Source organism: Glandiceps talaboti, chromosome 4 (genome assembly GCF_964340395.1).
Source record: "Glandiceps talaboti chromosome 4, keGlaTala1.1, whole genome shotgun sequence".
Lineage (NCBI taxonomy): Eukaryota > Metazoa > Hemichordata > Enteropneusta > Spengelidae > Glandiceps > Glandiceps talaboti.
In genome coordinates, this window is record NC_135552.1 from 4,656,892 (window position 1) to 4,675,461 (window position 18,570).

At 36.2% G+C, this 18,570-nt stretch overlaps 1 protein-coding gene across 1 annotated transcript in view; it reads left to right on the forward strand.

The window, feature by feature from the left end:
- Positions 1 to 18,209, forward strand: part of LOC144433698 (kinesin-like protein KIF28) — a 45,166-nt gene extending 26,957 nt beyond the window's left edge. The window contains exons 15-24 of the mRNA XM_078122049.1: positions 386 to 517; positions 1,605 to 1,771; positions 3,467 to 3,615; positions 4,566 to 4,703; positions 13,147 to 13,368; positions 14,351 to 14,419; positions 15,561 to 15,683; positions 16,480 to 16,605; positions 17,013 to 17,069; positions 18,072 to 18,209. Of these exons, the coding sequence (XP_077978175.1) occupies positions 386 to 517; positions 1,605 to 1,771; positions 3,467 to 3,615; positions 4,566 to 4,703; positions 13,147 to 13,368; positions 14,351 to 14,419; positions 15,561 to 15,683; positions 16,480 to 16,605; positions 17,013 to 17,069; positions 18,072 to 18,209 (1,321 nt within the window). The remainder of the gene's footprint in view (positions 1 to 385; positions 518 to 1,604; positions 1,772 to 3,466; positions 3,616 to 4,565; positions 4,704 to 13,146; positions 13,369 to 14,350; positions 14,420 to 15,560; positions 15,684 to 16,479; positions 16,606 to 17,012; positions 17,070 to 18,071) is intronic.
- The last annotated feature ends 361 nt before the right edge of the window (positions 18,210 to 18,570 follow it).

Consider the following 18,570-nt stretch of genomic DNA (forward strand, 5'->3'; position numbering starts at 1 on the left):
TTTGATAATTATAATTATAATAATTTATATGATTGGAACATTTATGAGTTATATCATTCTTAATACCAGGTTCAGTCTATTTCAAGTGGTGATTATGTATGCTTCAGTAGGTACAATACACTGAATACCTTTTAAATATACCATAAAAACTATGACAAAAAACATACAAACTCAGCTTGTGCCTCTTTAATAATATAGCATATATAAACAAAGTGTGACAGTATTTGAGACTGTACAATTACAATTTTGATATTGGCATGTAAACATGATTAACTTTGAAACTGTTTGTAATGTTTTAAGTTTTAAATCTGTGATACAGTAACTCTTCATGTTCACTCCAAGCTACAGTCACATTCACATGACATGTATACTTTACTGACTACAGTATCCAGAAAGATCATGCCATTGTGACAAACAAGAAAATGATAGTTAAACTTAAGGTGTGCAAGAATGCTAAGGTGTTGATTAACGGCAAAGAAATCACGGAAGATGTGGTAGAACTACACCATAATGACAGGTAAGTGATCAGAGAGACACGATGACAAGATAGTTACATCACAAAAAAAGTATTCAATGAAAAATTGTAAAATGTTGAAAAGTTTGAAGTAAAGATGTTAAACATGCATGGTTGGATATTTCCAAAAATGTGTATGCTACATTTTATATTGTAAACATGTTTACTTTGAATTCAGTGTGCTGGTGCCAGAACATATATTTTACAAATTTTAGCAAATGGTGTTTTCAAGTACTACCCTAGTAGTTATTTTGATATTTTCACAAAAGTGCTTAGGGATGATCACACAATGTCGCACAAGCTCAATAAACAAACATCGTTCATTTAGGACAAAACTCCCTCCCCTAAATGAATGTTCACAAGTGTGACATATGATGTTTATATATGATGTAAACACTTATGAAAACTGTAGTGGTCACACCACTATGATCAGTGTACTGTAAAATCATGAATGTAAACATGAAGTTCCAACCATATGAACCTGTTAACTGAGATGATTTTAAACACATCAAAATGCTAACAGAAACCAAGCACTGTATCTCACATTAGAAGTAAATTTTTATCAACTTATCAACATCACAGTCACTGTAGTAAATACATAAGCTGTTACCATTGAAGGCGTGAAAGTTTTTTAAATTTGGTTTAAAAGCGTGAAAATGAAGTTCAGCAATTGCATTGATGCCAGACCACCTCCCCATCCCCATCCCCCTCCCCCTCCCCCTCCCTAAATGAATGAAGTTCGCATATTGAGCTCTTGTGACATTGTGCAATTGTCACTTAGAAAGATATCCGTTCAACAACCACTACCTTGGTTTCTGGTCAAACAAGGAAGAGATGATTGGAGGTCAACAGGGGATGGGGTTAACATTCACAAACAAATCAGATGGTCTTAGGACACTAGTAACTATTGTATAATGAATTTTAGTTGACAAGAAACTTTCAAAAGAACTCAGCTCCCCGGTTATCTTGTACAGCTAAAGAGAAATCTGATGAATATCAATGCTGAATGTGTAGTGTTTCATCTTCCCACACCTCCCCCCCCCCCCCCACACACACACACGCAACAGTATTGTTTTGATTTCATACACAGGGTAATGTTTGGGTCCAATCATCTATATGTGTTCCATCATCCACAAGATTTGGCCAAATATATGAAGTCTGGTAAGAAAGAGGAAAAAGTTAGCTATGATCAAGCCCAGGCTGAGATTGCTGAAAATTCAGGATTTCACATTGAAGCAAGACCTGGCATGTCTAAATGTGAGTACTAAATTAATAAATCAACTTTTACATAACATTATATTACTAATGTACCTTTCTATACTGTTATATTGGAATATGAAAAAAAAAAATTATTTGTTTGAATATGAGACTAACATTTTAAAGAGAGGAAACAAGTTTAGTGTTAAAATTATCTAATGAGATTGTGAAGCAGTCAGTGTAAAGTGTATCACACTATGCATTATTTCTTACTTTGGTTAGGCCTAAAAATAAATTGTGTTTTTCCGATTACACTCAATTTAAGAATAGGTGGAGTAAGTAGATTTTTTACTTTCTTTATATATATTTATATATTTCTCATGTGTGAATGTCTAGTTCAGGTAGTTATGTTTTCCATTGTTTTCCATATGGTCTCTGTGTTATTGGTTTCTTGTCATCAGATGTACAGCTATTACAGATTGGAAGAACAGTTTTATATTGTCTTTTTAAGTTCATGTCAGTTTCACGATTTCTCACGAGACACAATTTTCTCAATTTTATTTTTTTATTTTTTTGAATACGTTAAAAAGGTTAGGCTCGGCAGTGCAAAACTAGGTGGGGTCAGGTAACCGGAACTAAACAATTTTTTTTTAGGCCTAACAGTGTTACTGGAATCACGGTTTCATATGAACTTTGTATTGTCTGAACATTTATGTCTAGTGGCCTATATTACTTGTAACCCCATATTTGGGTCACCAGACCTTATTGCAATAATAGTATCTCTGTATGGATCAAGGGGTCAGGCAGGTGATTGATACATGGTCCCTTGGATGTGCCATTTAGTATTTACATGTTACTTGGCAATGCAATGTACAATTGTCAATTGACCAATTGTTTTTGATATCTCAGCCTAAGTTCTTGTCCACATTAAGTTACAAAATAACGTAGGTCTTCAAATGAATGTACTGTTGCAATACACATATTCTGTGGACGAAAGAATTCCACATTCATGGCCATGAATTATCAATGTTAGTTAAATTCAGGAGTATACTCAAATCTGTATATGTTGTGTAAAAAAGATATTGAAGCACATTTTTAATTACCATACTGTAATTATTAATTAGACAATCTTATATCACACTCAAACCCTTGACAGAAGTTTGTCAGTTAGATGTTATATCAGTCAGTCTAACCATATTCTTTTGAGATTTTTTGTACTTTATTGAGTTACAAACACAGACTTGGTGCATGTTGTTACTATAGTTTTTTTCAAGTATAAAAATACACTAAGGCCTAACAAAAAAAATTGTGTGGTTCCAATTATACTAAATTTTAGAATACTAGTAGGTGGGATAGGTAGATTTTTTTTATTTTATATAATTATATATATAATATACTTTTATATTGTCTTTTTTTAATTGATGTCAGTTTCTGCATGAACTATTTCTTGTGAGACTTCACAATTTTCACGATTTTTATTAGTTTTATTCTTGAATACGTAAAAAAAGTTTATGGTTGGCGTGAAAAGGTAGGTGCTGTCGGGTAACCAGAACCAAACAATTTTTTAATTTTTTCTTAGGCCTAAGGTTGCCTTGTAAATTAAAAAATCCAAAATAAATAGCCATACGATCACTTTACGTAAAACAGTGGTAACTTTCAGCAAAAATGACCCCGAATAGAGATGGATAAACTGAGCTTGTGTTGCTTCAACAGAAACATGTAGATTTATTTATTAATGTCATTTGATCTCCACAGATGATCTATTGTTACAAGAAGACTTGATACAAATGTTACCAATGGTGAATGAAGCTAATGCTATAGCTGAGGAACTAGGTAAAAATGCACATCTTAAGATAGCGTTGGTGTCACCGATGTCTAGGGGACTAAAAGAAGGAAGAACTGAGGTATGTAGTAGTTATCATCTAGATGTACTATCAGAAAATAGGTTTAAACTGTATGCAGATGTCATAGACATGGATCATGTGAGCTGTTATACAAACATACAGATGACCGTATTTTTGACAGAACTGTTTTAGTTTAACCAGCTCCCCCTGTGGCATAGTTGTATAAAGCTTAGCAGTCAAGATGTCATGGGTTCAAATCCCACTGGTCTGTGACTGACTCAAACCCAGGGTGAGTGTTCTACAGACTTGATGGGTAGGCCATATCACTTAGCTATGTCTCACTCACAAAACGAGTACAAAATTGGGGGACTCCTGGAGCAATGAGACGAACTTTTGTTCCAAACACAACTTGAAAATCCACCTGAAATTTTCGACTGCACAGTTGAGTCTTTGTTAACAGATTGACCCATTATTCAGTACACATGACCTTATATGGACATGTGAGCCTTAGAAGGGGTCATAGGTGTCTGGAAGATTCTTTCACCCTCCATATCTGTTTAACGATGGTTTGAGTGCCCAGATGTAGATGGCTTCTTTCACTCCCTGTTCAAAATATCTAGTTTTGGTGTCCAGAATATTTACATTGTTTATGTTGACAGAATTTAATTTAACCATCGTTAAACAGAGATGGAAGGCGATATAAACTTCCAGGCACCTATGATCCCTTATTAGGCTCACATGTCCATAAGGTCACGTTACTGAATAGTGGGTCAATCTGTTGACAAAGACTGAAGTGTGCAGTCGAAAATTTCAGGTAAATTTTCAAGTTGTGTTTGGAACAAAACTTAAATTGAATATAGTATTATGGTTTACCTACACAGATGAATTTCCATTTGAGTATATATTCCATATTTTTTTGTTGAACCTGGCGTGTGCATGGTATAATATTCATTGACAAATGGTGGCTTTTCTAGGTATTTACAACATCTACTCTGTGTCATCTTTACTAGGTCAATGTCATTCTGAGAAACTTGGACAATAACAACGAGTTTATGTGGAACAGAGAAAAGTTCCTGAATAGGAAATATTTAATGCAGGAGATGTACCAGAAATACATGGAAGGTGACCAAGACTGGAATGTAGATAGGGTAAGTTTTATGTGACATGTACATTATAATAGTGTGGAAGGCAAAGAAAGTCAATTAATCTACACAACATTTTTGTTTTGCTTTCTGCAATGATTTTTGTACTAATGTACATTAACAAACTACACTTACTGATTGCATACACATATTAATTACTTTTCCTCAGGATGTGTTAGCATCTAGAAGGATTGCCTTCACCAGCTTCATGTTAACACCATACTAGCCAGTACATGTTAACACCATACTAGCCAGTATATGTTAACCTCAGACTAGCCAGTACTTGTTAACCTCAGACTAGCCAGTACATGTTAACTTCAGACTAGCCAGTATATGTTAACCTCAGACTAGCCAGTACTTGTTAACCTCAGACTAGCCAGTACATGTTAACTTCAGACTAGCCAGTATATGTTAACCTCAGACTAGCCAGTACTTGTTAACCTCAGACTAGCCAGTACATGTTAACTTCAGACTAGCCAGTATATGTTAACCTCAGACTAGCCAGTACTTGTTAACCTCAGACTAGCCAGTACATGTTAACCTCAGACTAGCCAGTACATGTTAACACCAGACTAGCCAGTACATGTTAACACCAGACTAGCCAGTACATGTTAACCTCAGACTAGCCAGTACTTGTTAACCTCAGACTAGCCAGTACATGTTAACTTCAGACTAGCCAGTACATGTTAACACCAGACTAGCCAGTACATGTTAACCTCAGACTAACCAGTACATGTTAACTTCAGACTAGCCAGTACATGTAAACCTCAGACTAGCCAGTACATGTTAACTTCAGACTAGCAAGTACATGTTAACTTCAGACTAGCCAGTACATGTTAACACCAGACTAGCCAGTACATGTTAACCTCACACTAGCCAGTACATGTTAACTTCAGACTAGCCAGTACATGTTAACACCATACTAGCCAGTACATGTTAACCTCACACTAGCCAGTACATGTTAACCTCAGACTAGCCAGTACTTGTTAACCTCAGACTAGCCAGTACATGTTAACTTCAGACTAGCCAGTATATGTTAACCTCAGACTAGCCAGTACTTGTTAACCTCAGACTAGCCAGTACATGTTAACTTCAGACTAGCCAGTATATGTTAACCTCAGACTAGCCAGTACTTGTTAACCTCAGACTAGCCAGTACATGTTAACTTCAGACTAGCCAGTATATGTTAACCTCAGACTAGCCAGTACTTGTTAACCTCAGACTAGCCAGTACATGTTAACCTCAGACTAGCCAGTACATGTTAACACCAGACTAGCCAGTACATGTTAACACCAGACTAGCCAGTACATGTTAACCTCAGACTAGCCAGTACTTGTTAACCTCAGACTAGCCAGTACATGTTAACTTCAGACTAGCCAGTACATGTTAACACCAGACTAGCCAGTACATGTTAACCTCAGACTAACCAGTACATGTTAACTTCAGACTAGCCAGTACATGTAAACCTCAGACTAGCCAGTACATGTTAACTTCAGACTAGCAAGTACATGTTAACTTCAGACTAGCCAGTACATGTTAACACCAGACTAGCCAGTACATGTTAACCTCACACTAGCCAGTACATGTTAACTTCAGACTAGCCAGTACATGTTAACACCATACTAGCCAGTACATGTTAACCTCACACTAGCCAGTACATGTTAACCTCAGACTAGCCAGTACTTGTTAACCTCAGACTAGCCAGTACATGTTAACTTCAGACTAGCCAGTACATGTAAACCTCAGACTAGCCAGTACTTGTTAACCTCAGACTAGCCAGTACATGTTAACTTCAGACTAGCCAGTACATGTAAACCTCAGACTAGCCAGTACATGTTAACCTCAGACTAGCCAGTACATGTTAACACCAGACTAGCCAGTACATGTAAACCTCAGACTAGCCAGTACTTGTTAACCTCAGACTAGCCAGTACATGTTAACACCAGACTAGCCAGTACATGTAAACCTCAGACTAGCCAGTACTTGTTAACCTCAGACTAGCCAGTACATGTTAACTTCAGACTAGCCAGTACATGTTAACCTCAGACTAGCCAGTACATGTTAACACCAGACTAGCCAGTACATGTTAACCTCAGACTAGCCAGTACATGTTAACACCAGACTAGCCAGTACATGTTAACCTCAGACTAGCCAGTACATGTTAACCTCAGACTAGCCAGTACATGTTAACCTCAGACTAGCCAGTACATGTTAACACCAGACTAGCCAGTATATGTTAACACCAGACTAGCCAGTACATGTTAACACCAGACTAGCCAGTACATGTTAACACCAGACTAGCCAGTACATGTTAACCTCAGACTAGCCAGTACATGTTAACCTCAGACTAGCCAGTACATGTTAACACCAGACTAGCCAGTACATGTTAACCTCAGACTAGCCAGTACATGTTAACCTCAGACTAGCCAGTATATGTTAACACCAGACTAGCCAGTACATGTTAACACCAGACTAGCCAGTACATGTTAACCTCAGACTAGCCAGTATATGTTAACACCAGACTAGCCAGTACATGTTAACACCAGACTAGCCAGTACATGTTAACCTCAGACTAGCCAGTATATGTTAACACCATACTAGCCAGTACATGTTAACACCAGACTAGCCAGTACATGTTAACACCAGACTAGCCAGTACATGTTAACTTCAGACTAGCCAGTATATGTTAACACCAGACTAGCCAGTACTTGTTAACCTCAGACTAGCCAGTACATGTTAACTTCAGACTAGCCAGTACATGTTAACCTCAGACTAGCCAGTACATGTTAACACCAGACTAGCCAGTACATGTTAACCTCAGACTAGCCAGTACATGTTAACACCAGACTAGCCAGTACATGTTAACCTCAGACTAGCCAGTACATGTTAACCTCAGACTAGCCAGTACATGTTAACCTCAGACTAGCCAGTACATGTTAACACCAGACTAGCCAGTACATGTTAACACCAGACTAGCCAGTACATGTTAACACCAGACTAGCCAGTACATGTTAACACCAGACTAGCCAGTACATGTTAACCTCAGACTAGCCAGTACATGTTAACCTCAGACTAGCCAGTACATGTTAACACCAGACTAGCCAGTACATGTTAACCTCAGACTAGCCAGTACATGTTAACACCAGACTAGCCAGTACATGTTAACCTCAGACTAGCCAGTACATGTTAACACCAGACTAGCCAGTACATGTTAACACCAGACTAGCCAGTACATGTTAACACCAGACTAGCCAGTACATGTTAACACCAGACTAGCCAGTACATGTTAACACCAGACTAGCCAGTACATGTTAACCTCAGACTAGCCAGTACATGTTAACACCAGACTAGCCAGTACATGTTAACACCAGACTAGCCAGTACTTGTTAACCTCAGACTAGCCAGTACATGTTAACCTCAGACTAGCCAGTACATGTTAACACCAGACTAGCCAGTACATGTTAACCTCAGACTAGCCAGTACATGTTAACCTCAGACTAGCCAGTACATGTTAACCTCAGACTAGCCAGTACATGTTAACCTCAGACTATCATGGGGTTCGGAAATCAGAAATATATTCTTCAACTGTATAGTACACCTTCAGTGGTTCGAAATATAAATTATGTCTTTATGGTGGGCTTTCTAAGCTTCATCAGTCCACTTTTCCGTACTAGTGAAAATTTAGTTAAAAACTTACATCAGACAATTCTAAAATACTGTTAAACTGATCTAGCAGTGGCCAAATATGATTTATGAACCAAAATGATGATGTACAGTATTCACTAACCTGGTCAGTACTATGTGTAATTGTGATTTCAACGTATGGAGAGCCAAAGTCAAGAACTGTACATCATTCTTTATTTTCATATATTATCTCTGAGGTATTTAAATTTGCTGAAAACATGTTGTATTGTTATAGTATGTGGCCCACATGGAAAAGTTTCAAACTTTTGCTGTTAATTTGTTTAAGAAAATGCCAACCTGATCTCAGTTCTTAAAGATCAAGAACAAAATCTGGGGTCACCGTGAAATTATTAGTCAAGGTCAAAATGACCTTAAAATGAACCCAATTTAGAAATCAAAATGACCACTGAATAGTACGTGTGTTAATTAACTGTATGGGAAAATACAGATCGTTGATTTCCTTGAATATAAGGTTAGTTAACCCTCAAATTTCTGTTACTGTTTCTGGATGACCAAGAACAAGTTTCAAAAAAGCAAAGTTGTGAGAGATTTGCACAAGTTAGATTTTCAAGTAAATTGACTCTACTGCTGGCTTTAAGTATAAGTAAGTTTGACCATTTGCACAGTTCATCTTGAGAGCGTGGGAAGTCATCATATCCTAGTATTTAGATTACACTGATCCATCAATACTGTATGTATAAATAGAGTAACGTAACTCAGCCTCCCTTACTGCCGAGTACTCTACATATGATATACTAGTACATGTATTATGACTTGGCATAAATATTTAGTCTCTGGTCCATTCATTCATAGTATGTATGAACGATATAATAATGGCCAGTGTTCTCCCCAGGATAGGATTGCAAGGATGATGGTTAATTTGCACATTAATTAACATATACATAATAATTTGCATATTGGTTTGCATAGTGATCTGTATATAATATAGATATCTTGAACACTGGAACAAACTCTGACATGTTTATTTTAACACATACACACATGGACATTGAGGATCAGCCATTTCTCTTCATAATTATGATTTTGACATTCAAAGATTACTAAAGCTCAAGGATGGTAGAACACTTTTGTAGCATGGTAGAAACCTGCCAAGCATGGCAGCCTAGATAGCAAGGATGGTGTTTGCACCATGCTTTCCCTATAGTGGGGAGAACACTTGATATAACTATTAGAATGCCTTCTCAGCATTTTAATACTAAAGTTGTAATGTTACAGGAGAGAAAGCAAATTCTTTTTTAGCAGAAAATGAGAGCAAATATAACTCCTTAAATTATCATAATGACAGCCCTTTCAGGATTTGAATTGTTTGTATTCACTTTGAAATCCTAATTTAAAAAGTACTTCAAAATGTTCCAGGAAAGTATTTGAAAGTCTCTGGAAAATTACTCCTTACTCCTTGAAACTCCTTGAAAGTGAAATCAGATTAGTCTTACAGTGTTGAAAATTTTCCATTTTCTGACAAAGGAAATGTTACTTGTACTTTTAAGTGACTGTCTGGTGGTGAGAGATGTACATGTACACAAAATACATGTGTATGCCTAGCAGTTGACAGTAGGCAACCATGAAACTTAATAACAAAAATAAAGTCACAAACTCTTCGTAAATAAATCACAAACTCTTAGAAAATTCACATACTCATTGATAATGACTTGCAAACTCTTAGAAAATAGATTTTTTAAATCCAAATGCTAAGACTGCGAAAATTGTTCATCCAGACCAAAACCTCTTCCATTGAAGGAAAGTCCAAAATTACACAATTAGCCAAGTTCAACTATTTTTTGACTCTTTCATGTACAGTATATTCTGATGTGTAATTCTTAATCAAGATATAAACACCATGAGAAGCAAGTCAGTTGAAAAACAAAATTATTTTGTTATAATTTTGGCAAACTATCATTCAATGAAATGAACAACTTTGACATCCCCATGTAAGAATTTGAGATAACCCTTAGCCTAGCACATGTTCACCTCCATGCAAGAATTCCAGACATTATATTATATTATGCTAGCACAATTTTACCTCCATGCAACCTAGCACAGTTTCATTTCTGTGCAAGAATTTGAGATGACCCTTAGCTTAGGCTAGTACAGTTTTGCTTGCATGCAAGAATTTTGAAACAACTCTTAGCTTAACCCAACACAGTTTCACCCCCATGCAAGAATCTAGCTGAGACGACCCTTTAACCTCAGCCAGCTAGCACAACCTCCAGTGTCCTACATTTCAAGTGTACATATACATGTACATGTCACAGTGCTTAATAGGTTTATTAGCAGTGTGATCAAATGTTAAACAGCTGTCAACACATTATTTATAAGTCTCTCTGTGTGTGATGATGGCTGTGATGATTAATGGGGTTTTAAACTGAGTTCTCACTTCGAATTTATTTAGTCTACATTGTAGTATGTCACTCTAGGCTAGTACAAATACAAGTTACACAGTAACTCTTTTGATAGTGAGAAATGGACCAGCTGGTTGAGTGTATTCAGTCCATCGATGAAAATTAATAAGCAAAAGGAACATAAATCGATATTTTCTGATCAAGTCTTGAGTTTCAAGAAACTGCAAGGAAATTATAACGTTGTGTTCAAATTAAGAAGAGTTACCACATACGTAGTCAAACTTGGTCTAGTGCTATCCTTAATCGTATCTCAAGATCTCTCTTTAAAGATGATTCTATACCATGTTGACATCCAGACTATTAAACCCAAAACTGATCATTGGCAATGTTTTATTGTACAACTCATAATTATAATATTATTTCCCATGATATTATATTCTCATCTTATTTTCTCCATCATAATTGATAGTATATTATAAAAACATGGACCTGGATTTTGTTGCCCATGGCAACAAGGTTCCCTTGACCTCCAAAGGTCAGGAACTCAACCATATACATGTAGTTTATGCATGACACACACCAAGGCCATAATGATAACTTTAATATATATATCTGTAAAATATGCATGCAAGTCAATGTCAAGTATTCACTTTTACTATATTAGTGTGAAATAGTATTCTTAGTGAATAGACTTGTACATATACTTAATATACACATTTAGTAAAATCCTGTTTTTCTCAGTTTATACCAGTAGATTTTTTGTGTGCAAACATAAACCCCCACCCCACCCCACCTGGTAGAAAGAGGATCTAGTTGTCTAGCATTGTTTATTTTTTCTCATGTATTTTGTGATAACCAAAAAGTAGCAATCGTTATGTTGTGCTTAATGTTTAGTTCATTGTAAATTGTAACTGTTACTAAAATCAGTCTGAATCACTGTGCTTGAGCTCGAGTTGAGAAGAACTTGTCAAATTTGATTAAAGGGAAAAGATTCTTTAGGTGGAATGTTTATTCCAAATGTTTTGGCCTCACACAGGAGGTCTTCTTTGTTAGGGTAAAAACAATAACTTGCTTGCCATATGTCCGTAGACACAGCGATGGATCTTGTCAATGGATGGAACCTGTTTGTAGGTTTACAATCTATAATCACATGATGGGAGTATTTCCAAAGTACTTGTGACATGGATGAGGAGTGGGGTAATACACTTATTTTGGAATTTATAAAACAATTTTATCATGGCTTCCTTGAAGAATCAATATGAAACAACATATAATTTTTATTAATGTTTTGGTCAAAATTTTATAAAATCATCATCACTTTGGTTCAGATAGACTTAAGACGAACCTGTCAGATTTGATTAAAGTGAAAAGATTCTTTCAGTGTAATGTTATTCCATATGTTTTGGCCTCACACAGGAGGTCTTCTTTGTTAGGGTTAAAAATAATAACTGGCTCAATGTGTGCAGAAACAGAGATGGCTTTGGTAAATAGATGGAAGTCATTGTCTAGGTTTAGAATCCATATAATCACGTGATTAAAGTATTTCCAAAGTGCTTGACGTGGTGTTTTTAAGACAAAGTATTTGTCACAATCTGTTCTATTATGTATTTCTATCTCTTATTATTTGAACTGAACCATTGACAGCTTATAGTAAACACTATCCATACCAGATATAGCCACACAGTAGTTAGTGCACTTAGTCTTATATTATATCACCATTATGTATAGCCCTAAAGTCACTGTCCAAGTCGTGTACAAATTATAGAGAACAACTAACTCCCTGTAGTCTGGATGCCAACGTGGTTTCTAACAGTGGAGGAGTGGAGGTATAAATGCAGGTAACAATACTGTATAGAAACTAGACAAGACTCCCTGCTACAGCCCTCAATTATTTGTACTGGTATAAAAATTAGTACGCCAGTAGTAATGGGAATTACTGATACCCTCCCCCCACTACAGCCGTCAATTCTTTGTACAACTGGTTTAAAATAAGCCTTAATAGAGGGAATACCAATAACCTACCACAGCTGTAAGTCACTGTGCAATTATATTTATATGGCCAAGTTTGGCCTTGAAGAGATTACTGACTACATACAGCCCTTGCAAGCAACTATTCAACTTTATGCCTAACAAAGCCCAAGAGAAACACTTGCCAGCTTGTCAGTTACAAATAAAAGTTGAAGGAGGATAAATCTGACTGTAAGATACGTCATGTCGCGCTGCCCTCATAGGCCTACTCTATCTATGAAAGGGGTTGACAGCTGTGTGAGGGCGCCCTATCATGCTTACAGACTAGAACAAATCTGTGACAGACATTTTTCCGAGTTTGAATTAATGTTCTCTGAGATTCTTGGGTTTTTTTTATTGCATTTTTCATTAATGTTTTCTCTTGTTTGATTTGACAGGAGAAAGATCCGTTCTGGGAACCACCAGAGACAGAAGTACATATTGGTAATGGCTTTGTTCATATGCAGAGTTTAGAATACTTAGTAGACTCTAATCAAACACTTCAAATCACAGATTATCGGAGTCAAGAAAGAGGACATGTTACAGTAGAAATGGTACCCTGTCGAAGTGATGGCTCACTTCTTAGTGAAGAAGATATGATTGATGATCCTCAACAACTGGTAATTATTATTGTCTATATATTAGAGGGGAACGAAGGTGATATTTCATTTCAACAGCTTAAGCTGATATCCAGTAAGTCTTGAAAAAGTCACTTTCACTACGTCTGTATTGTATGACTTCTCTGACTCACACAATGGCATACAAGGTCAATTAATGAACTTCGTTGGGGGGGGGGGGGGGTTCGAGTGTCACTGCAATTGCTGAACTTCATTTTCATACTTTTAACCAAATTTTGAAATCTTTCATTCCTTCAATGATAAAGGGTACCAGTTCTGTATTTACTACTGATTCAGAGATGTTAATTAAAATTTACTGCTAATATGATATGCAATCCAGGGTTTCCGGTTAGCATTTTAATATGTTTACTATGTTTTTAAATTGTATTGACCATAATTTTTTCCTTAGTTATACACCATATACATGTATAAAGGTGTCAGTGTCACACTTGGAATATTCATATGGGGGGGGGGGGGGGGGGGGGGGGGGCTAACAAAACAAACTTCGTTCATTGAGCTTGTGTGACCATTCCCAAGAGAAATAAATTATTGAAATCAGTAATGAACAGATCCACTGTAAATAGGGGTACGGGTAGGGATTAATTATTTCATTCTCATAATCTCTAATGAGGTCTTGACAAATCATAATAGCAAAGACATTTACAAGTTAGACAAGTCTTTTTCATTTATTCATATATTATTCTTTCTAATCACTCAATATGCTATTCTCAAGTTTGTTACTAAGAAAACTACATGTATACCAGGTCTCTTAGAAGAATGTTTTACAGATATCATAAGGTGGGATTATGGTTTTCACATTGGTACAGTCCTTGTCATCTTTATACATTTTATGTTATTTGCATGTACACTTCAGAAGTTTTCCGGTGCTTTCTTAAAATGAAAATATACAGTGTAAAATGTGCCATCAGCTGAACATATTGTAATAATATCTAACAGTCATATAATGTACATTTCTCTCATACAGCTTCACAAGAATCTATATTTTAGATTTAGAATACCCTATGCCAGGGGTATACCTCCACAGTATAACAAGGTATGTATAGTGAGAGAACATTCAAGCTAGGCTGTGATTCCAACTTTAACATTATCACAGTGTGCAACATATAACAGTGATAAATATGAATTTTTGATGCACAAGAAAAAAAATCAGCTGAAAATGATTATTCACGTTTTGTTCAGATGGCAATATGTTCTGGTGGATCAAGAAATGGAGATTGCTGACAAGTTCACAGACTTGTAATTAAATGACTTGTGTTTTAAAGCTGTGTGAGCTACAACTTAACGATTTATTTGAAACTGTGTAGTTAGATATAATGGCTTAATCTTCAATATTGTACACCCTAAGGTGTATTGAATCATCTATAGGTAAACTTACATGTTTGAGTAGCTGTACACATAACACAGTAACGAAATGTTATCATGGAGTCATGATGGGCAAATGGTTAAAGTGGCTGGCTAGGAATCTGCATATTGCAGATTCGAGCCCCGTCACTGCCATTTGTTTCTGAGTGGCTAAAGTCCTTGGGCAAGATTTGAACAACGATTGTGCCTCAGTCAATGTAGCTATAGTTGGGAACCTGGTAGGATAGAGGTTGCAATGTGAGTGCTTTAATCCTATGCGCTTATAAAGACTGCAATGGATTGTATGCTTCCCAGTGAGTTGAGGAAGTATAAAGGGCTGTTGTGTTGCTATAGATCCATGCCAGGGTCATATTAAATTGTAAAGGGCTTTGAGCACAGAGTGGGAAGTGCTATATAAAAATCAACAATATTAGGCCAAAAAAGAAAGAAAAGAATTGTTTCTGGTCTACATGCACATCACTTAAATACCCCCGCGTTGGTCCTTTTTTTCATGTTTGTCCAGCTCATGCACTCTGCAGAACCGTGGGGAAACACAAAAATAAACCTCCCTACTTCAGTGAAGACAACTGCAGAGCCAATCATGAACAAGCAAATGACATCTGCTCCACATACACACTTGTTCTAAAGTACTAAATAAAAAGAACAGTAACTGCCATAAATAGTAGATTGAGTGACAGAATTTTGTTTTTAAAAAAGGCGCACCATTTTAGACAAACTATCCTGATCAGAAACAATTTTTTTTCCCTTAGCCTTACTATGAATTTATATTTTAGGTAATAGCATGTAATGTACAATGCAATCATTGGTTTCAGAGCTTTTGCAAATACAGAGTTTTTATGGATGAAGAGATGACATCATCCAAACACATTAGTGGGACAAGTAACCCAGATTATAACCATGAAAATATCGTCAAGACTGGGCCAGTTACACAACAGGTAAGTGTAACAATTATACCTACCAAGCACTCATGACAACAATGATACCTACCAAGCACTCATGACAACAATGATATCTACCAAGCACTCATGACAACAATGATACCTACCAAGCACTCATGACAAAGAAAATAATTCATTTTAAATAGAAAATTTCAATGGGTGAAAATGATTGGCATGTTAAATATGATATCATCCATGGACATGCTTACACTGTTTGTTTATTTATTTAGTGTTGCCCATTGTACAATATGCCAGTTATGGAAAAACAAAAGATTAAACGATTTTACACTTTGGCCACTAGGTGTGCTACTCAGCAGCAAGAAACTGAGGTCAAAGTAGCTGATTATTCCTTTTTGAAAAAAAATCACCATCCCCAGTGTTTCAGCTGTTAAGTTGATACTGTACTTAGCCAGTTCAGTAGTTCTGTTTATTGTGTGAAGGAAGATGTAAATTTTAGGAACTTACAGAATTATTTTATGCATTTTATTGACTTTGTCTGATACAATCATGTGGTTGGCATGTATGAGGCTGCAAAGTGGGCAGACCAAGAATATGGCTTATTGAAAAGATAAAGCGTTATTAAATAATAGTATTCAAATTATTCAAATCAGCTTGGTAGATCAAATGATATCCCTCAACTTTACATAAGTTATAAATTGCAGAAGATTTGAAGGTTTTTATCAGCATTGAGATTTCTATATGTCTTGGTCAATGTTCGTCATCAGAATGACAAATTTCATAGTTACAGCTGACCACTAGGTGGCAGTATAACTAATTATTGTGTTCATTTCAGCTACTAAATTACCTTGAGAATGAGCCAATGGTAGTAGAAGTATGGGGCACACAGTATGACCATGCTAGGGGTGTGGTCAACACAAACCATACAGATATGTACAATACACATAACCACACCACACAGGTAAGAAACATAGTTAATACTTGCTTCTTAAGTTCAAGTGTTTTGTTTTCAGCCAATTTCAATTATATTTCAAATTTGGCTCATTTTGAACCAGTTTGCAGAAACAGCATCATTGATTTGTTATCTAAGATCACTATGCTCATGAAAGTATGGCCACAGAGAACTCAATGCATTCAAGCACTCATGCAAATACACCTAGTACACCACAGTGGTGCTTACAAGGCATTGGGTTCTGTTATATTATTTTAACTAGTGAAGAGATTATAACTTATCAGAAAGATTGCATGTTTCCAGTCAAGGTTTGGTGTATTTTTTGATTTTCTGTGAAAAGTTACAGTAACTAGGCTTCGATAATATTTTCAACTAATTGTCCAGTTTCACTTTACAAATGTTCTACTATTTTACAGGAAGCAGATCATTATTACAACTTACAGGAAGAAATACTTATACTCAGGAAAAAATTGGTAAGATTTCAAAACATTCAAGATAAACTGATATTTCTTTAATTGAAAAAAGTCCAAATTTGGCTTTGATGAGATTTAATGTTCCTAACTGAATTGGAATTGACAATAATTTTTGGAACATTTGTCAGGTATTCCAAGTTACCAACTTACTTAGTTTGTAAGTTAGGTATGAGGCTGTAGGTAGGCAGAGGGGGGAATGTTCCAAGTTACCAACTTACTTAAGTTTGTATTAAAGTTAGATACGAGGCAGTAGGTAGGCAGAGGGGGGAATGTTCCAAGTTACCAACTTACTTAGTTTGTAAGTTACATGTAGGTACAAGGCTGTAGGTAGGCAGAGAGAGAATGTTCTAAGTTACCAACTTACTTAGTTTGTAAGTTAGGTACAAGGGGGGAATGTTCCAAGTTACCAACTTAGGCAGAGGGGGAATGTAAGTTACCAACTTACTTAGTTTGTAAGTTAGGTACAAGGCTGTAGGTAGGCAGAGGGGGAATGTTCCAAGTTACCAACTTACTTAGTTTGTAAGTTAGGCACAAGGCTGTAGATAGGCAGAGGGGGGAGTGTTCCAAGTTACCAACTTACTTAGTTTGTAAGTTAGGTACGAGGCTGTAGGTTGACTAGTTTCCCAAGTTATCAATTTAGTTACTTCCCAAGTTACATAGACACCTATTCCAATGTATGTTTGCTTCCCTGATGTTGGTAGTAGTAGAATACATGTAGAGACAGTGTGAGGGGGTATAGCCAAAATCGTTAAAACTAAGTTGTAACTTGGTGTAATTGCATATCATTAACAGCTACATGGACTGTCTACCCATGCCTAATTAGGTCAGGATCAGTTTGAATGGCTACTTTAACAAGCTAAGAGTTATGAGTGTTATCAGAGTCACAGATCAGTGTTGTATACATTCTACTGATTTCAATTGCAAACAAGTACCTGCCTTTTAAACAACCTGATTATTATTTTTCAAAAGAGATATAATCAAGAAATATATCTTTATTTGCAGTACAACATTCAAGAGTTAGTTGAAGAGGCCAAGAGTTCAGGGAAAGAAACTGTACCAATTGATGATGTTGATGAAATCCTTGGAGATGAATATATTGAACTTCCTGTCAAACGAAGTCGAACATGTACATTGTTGTGAACAGTGACTGAGATAGTCAGATTTTATATACCATGGAAACTAATCAAGGTGGACATGAAGAAAAATGGCTGGTCCTCAGTGTACATGTGTGTATGTGTTAAAAATAAACACGTCAGAGTTTGTTCCAGTGTTGAAGACATGCATATTATATACTGATCACTTTACAAACCAATATGCAAATTATCATGTTATTTATATGTAAATTAATATGCAAATTAGTCATTCCTGCAATCTATCCTGGGGAGAACACTGGAATTGATTGTGAAATATGATGAGACTCCACGCATAGTTTGGATTCTAGGTTTTAAAGTCACTGTAGAATGATTTGATAGAAGGTTCTCAGTAACCATGTCTGGTTCTA